The sequence below is a fragment of the Amblyomma maculatum genome, chromosome 10 (genome assembly GCF_055883805.1).
Source record: "Amblyomma maculatum isolate TAMU_Amacu chromosome 10, ASM5588380v1, whole genome shotgun sequence".
NCBI lineage: Eukaryota > Metazoa > Arthropoda > Arachnida > Ixodida > Ixodidae > Amblyomma > Amblyomma maculatum.
In genome coordinates, this window is record NC_139353.1 from 57264655 (window position 1) to 57268154 (window position 3500).

At 43.7% G+C, this 3500-nt stretch overlaps 1 protein-coding gene across 1 annotated transcript; it reads left to right on the forward strand.

The window, feature by feature from the left end:
* The first annotated feature begins 552 nt into the window (after window positions 1–552).
* On the forward strand, window positions 553–2322 carry LOC146176566 (sulfotransferase ssu-1-like). Its single transcript, XM_084581324.1, has 2 exons — window positions 553–953; window positions 1764–2322. Exons 1-2 carry the CDS (start codon window positions 553–555, stop codon window positions 2320–2322), a joined length of 960 nt encoding a protein of 319 aa, XP_084437450.1.
* The last annotated feature ends 1178 nt before the right edge of the window (window positions 2323–3500 follow it).

Below are 3500 nucleotides of genomic sequence, written 5' to 3' on the forward strand. Positions count from 1 at the left end.
AATGCTGCCGCTTTCGTCATCTTTAAAAAATTCACAAGGCTTTCATGTCCCACGTGATCTATTCTCTCCCACTCGTGTCGCAGCGCTCATGTGCAAACCGTGACTGACGAGGCCAAGCGGGAGAGGCACGGTCATGTGACATGGGCGCCACTGAGTGATACGCGTTGGTAGGCATTCCCTTTTCTCTTCACAGTCACGCTGCTTTGGAATGATACGAAGGAGGGCCAGACTTCGTACCCCACAGAGCCCAATGTAATCACAATTGCGAGAATATAAAAACAGATACTGTTTCTTTAAAGGCCAGCGACAATTATCAAATTACAACCCCAACTATAACCGAGGTAAATATTAAATATTGCAGTCGCTAGGTTCCTTAATCATAAGCAAAAGTTACTAGCATTACGATCTCCGAACGTAATTGTTGTGCTATGTCAAGAAAACTTTTTACTATAAAATTCTAATTTTAAACTTACGGGTTGGTTTCTTAAAAGCGTCCCATTTATAAACATATCAACCCTAGCCGTTTAAATTAGATACAACTTTGCTTCACGGATGTCGCAGGAGCCCTTCCGGGAAGTCTACCACGAAGTCTTCGGTCTGCATCTAAACCGTATCTTCACTGAGCGGAACATTCGATCTGCACTCTCCTACGAGCCTCAGGACGATGACGTCTTCATCGTCAGCTACCCCAAGTGTGGAAGCACGTGGCTGCAGAACATTGCACAGGCCGTGCTGAACATCGACGAGAGCATCGAAGCCAGCACGGAGCATAGCATCAAGGTTTTGACCTTCCTCGAGCTGGTAGGTGCCGAAGGAGCCCGAGCCATGCCTCGGCCAGGCGCCATCAAGACCCACCTGCCGTTCAGCAAGCACCCGTACTCGGAGAAGGCCAAGTATGTCTACATAGCACGGAATCCGTACGACTGCTGCGTGTCCTTCTATCACCACACAAAGTGAGCAATGTCCTCCTCTTCTCACTTTACGCGAAGTGTTTAATGAAACACGAAACAGTCCCGCAACAGCCTTCATTCCGTCCTTCATTCTAGTTTTTTCTTGTGCGCGGGCACTAACACCTATGCAACGGCGCTAATGATCAAAAACACAAAAGCAACGCATCTTTGGAGTCGTGGTTTGTCTCTTTGTACCGCCAGGGGCACATACCCGAAGTGAGTAGTCGAGCCACGGACTGTAACCGGACTGACGCCGAAGAAGCGACCCCATGGTTTTCCTGACTTTGAAAGCAGGGTTTGCTACAGGTAGCCTCCCCCGCTGAGTTTTTGTTAAGTTATCCCTAATTTGGCGGACACTCTGCCAACCAAATAAACGCATGAGCCGCTACGAATGCCAACACGTAAAAATGTTAAACAAAGGGTAGTTGATAACAGTAGCTTCTCAGTAAACCCATACGGCGAATGCCACGATCTCCCCATTCTGTTTATTTTCACCCCTTTCTTCCTGTGTTGACACTTGGTGATTCTACTTCACAGCTGGCATGGCTTGACGTTCGTTAAGTTGCATAGTTCGCTCACGAGTTCAAATCATTCAGCGAGTTTGTAACTGCAAAGCCATTCGGAAAGAGGACCATTGACGGCGGGTCATCGTTAATGCCAGACCAATTTTAAGGGGCATGCCGTTCACTGGTGTTGTTTCGTGAAGATATCTCTGTGTAAGAGTATAGAAATTGTGAAGAATAACAAGTATGAGAATATATCTCTGCCAATGGCGTCTAACTTGTGCATATTGTCTCCTGACACCTTGTGCAGGCGTCTTCCGACGTACCGATTTCAAGATGGCACATTCGACCAGTTCTTCGAAATGTTTGTGGAAGGAGAGGTGGACTTCGGGGACTACTTCGACAACCTGCTTTCTTGGTACGGACATCGTAATGATACAAACGTGCTCTTCATAACTTACGAGGAGCTGAAGAAAGACACTGCCGGCTGGATTCTCAGGCTGGCAGACTTCTTCGGAAAGGAGAAGTTCGGCAAAAAGATGAGGAAGAACCCGGCGCTTGTAACTACGGTTCTCGACTCCACTAAATTCGAAAAAATGAAGGCCCTCAATTTCAAGCTTACAAACTGGACAGACACATACAACATAATGCCCGCCGACGCTAGGGAGGACCTAATGAAGACGGTGAATGAAATTTTCAGTGATGTGTGGAGTAAGAAGGGAAATGGGGAGTTTGTACGAAAAGGCACCGTCGGCGACTGGAGAAACTACTTTAGCGCAGAGCAAATAGCCCGATTGAAGGCTCGGATCCAACTAAAAACAGAAGGCAGTGATGTGATGAGCCTGTGGAAAAATGTTGATCTCCCTTGAGTCCCATCAGCTGTTAGAATTCTACCTTACTTCTTGTAATACAGATATATGCTTGCATAAGAGTTTAACACGATGCTGTGCTAAGTACTGCTTCTTCTCGACTCTAAATGGTTTTCAAGATTTATTATCAAACATCAAGATACTCAAGTATGTCTTCAGGATTTGGTTGATCATATCTGTGTTGCCTCTTTACGCTTGCACGACATGAGGACCACTGCTGACAACGAGCATTCAGCAAAGTACATCGAACGTTCGCAAGTACGGGAAGTTTAGGCTTGTGAAATTCTTCTGAAGATAGTACCTTAGAGAGAAAAACTCGGGTTCTGAATGTAAACCGACAAAACTTGTTGAATACCGAAATGAAGATATACTTTTTGTTCTCAAATAAAAAGATTAAGTTATTATATTGCTACCTCTGCAGAAAGTAGGATGACAGCAGTCGCGCTCAGTGCGCCAACATTACTAAAGCACCTTATTATCACCTGGCTGTCCATAGGCTTGCGAGCTCTTTAAAGCATAACAGTAGCTTAAGGTTTTAATATCGTCTTCTACACTAGTCTTGTTGTATTATGTCCTAGATATTTCTAGACCTCCCACAGTTGCGTTGTAAGCTCATTATTCGACCAATGAATAGCGGTACATGTGTTGGCGATAGGGTACTTCTTCCAGAATTCTACATCGGCTATCGGAAATTAGGACCTTTTCACTGTAATCAAATATTGGACATTATATATTGCCTATGTATTTAAACGACATTTTTTTTTTGTGCAGAGGGGTATGAGAACTTACTAATTTTTTCCTTTATTTTTTGTCTCAAGGTCGCCTATTAAGACTCAGTGTTTTCTCCTGCGCTATGTTTTCGTGTGTAATATATCGTTGCTTTTATTGAATACGTTCATTTACTCGAAGCATTATTTACTCGCTTTCTATGCATTAATGTTACCTGTGAATAGCATTCCTGTTAATCTTTAGATGCTCAAATTTTGTTACGCTGTGATGTATCACTGTGAAAATTGTTTCACTTTACCATAATATTGCTTAATTATACCACCATTGACTTTACACAGCTTGTAAGAAAAGACTCTTTTAAGAACAATAATAAAACCATGATTGAGAAAAGTTGTCGTGTCATTGTCTATTTGCAAGGTTTTAGAAGCCGGCCGTCCTGTAGGAAACAT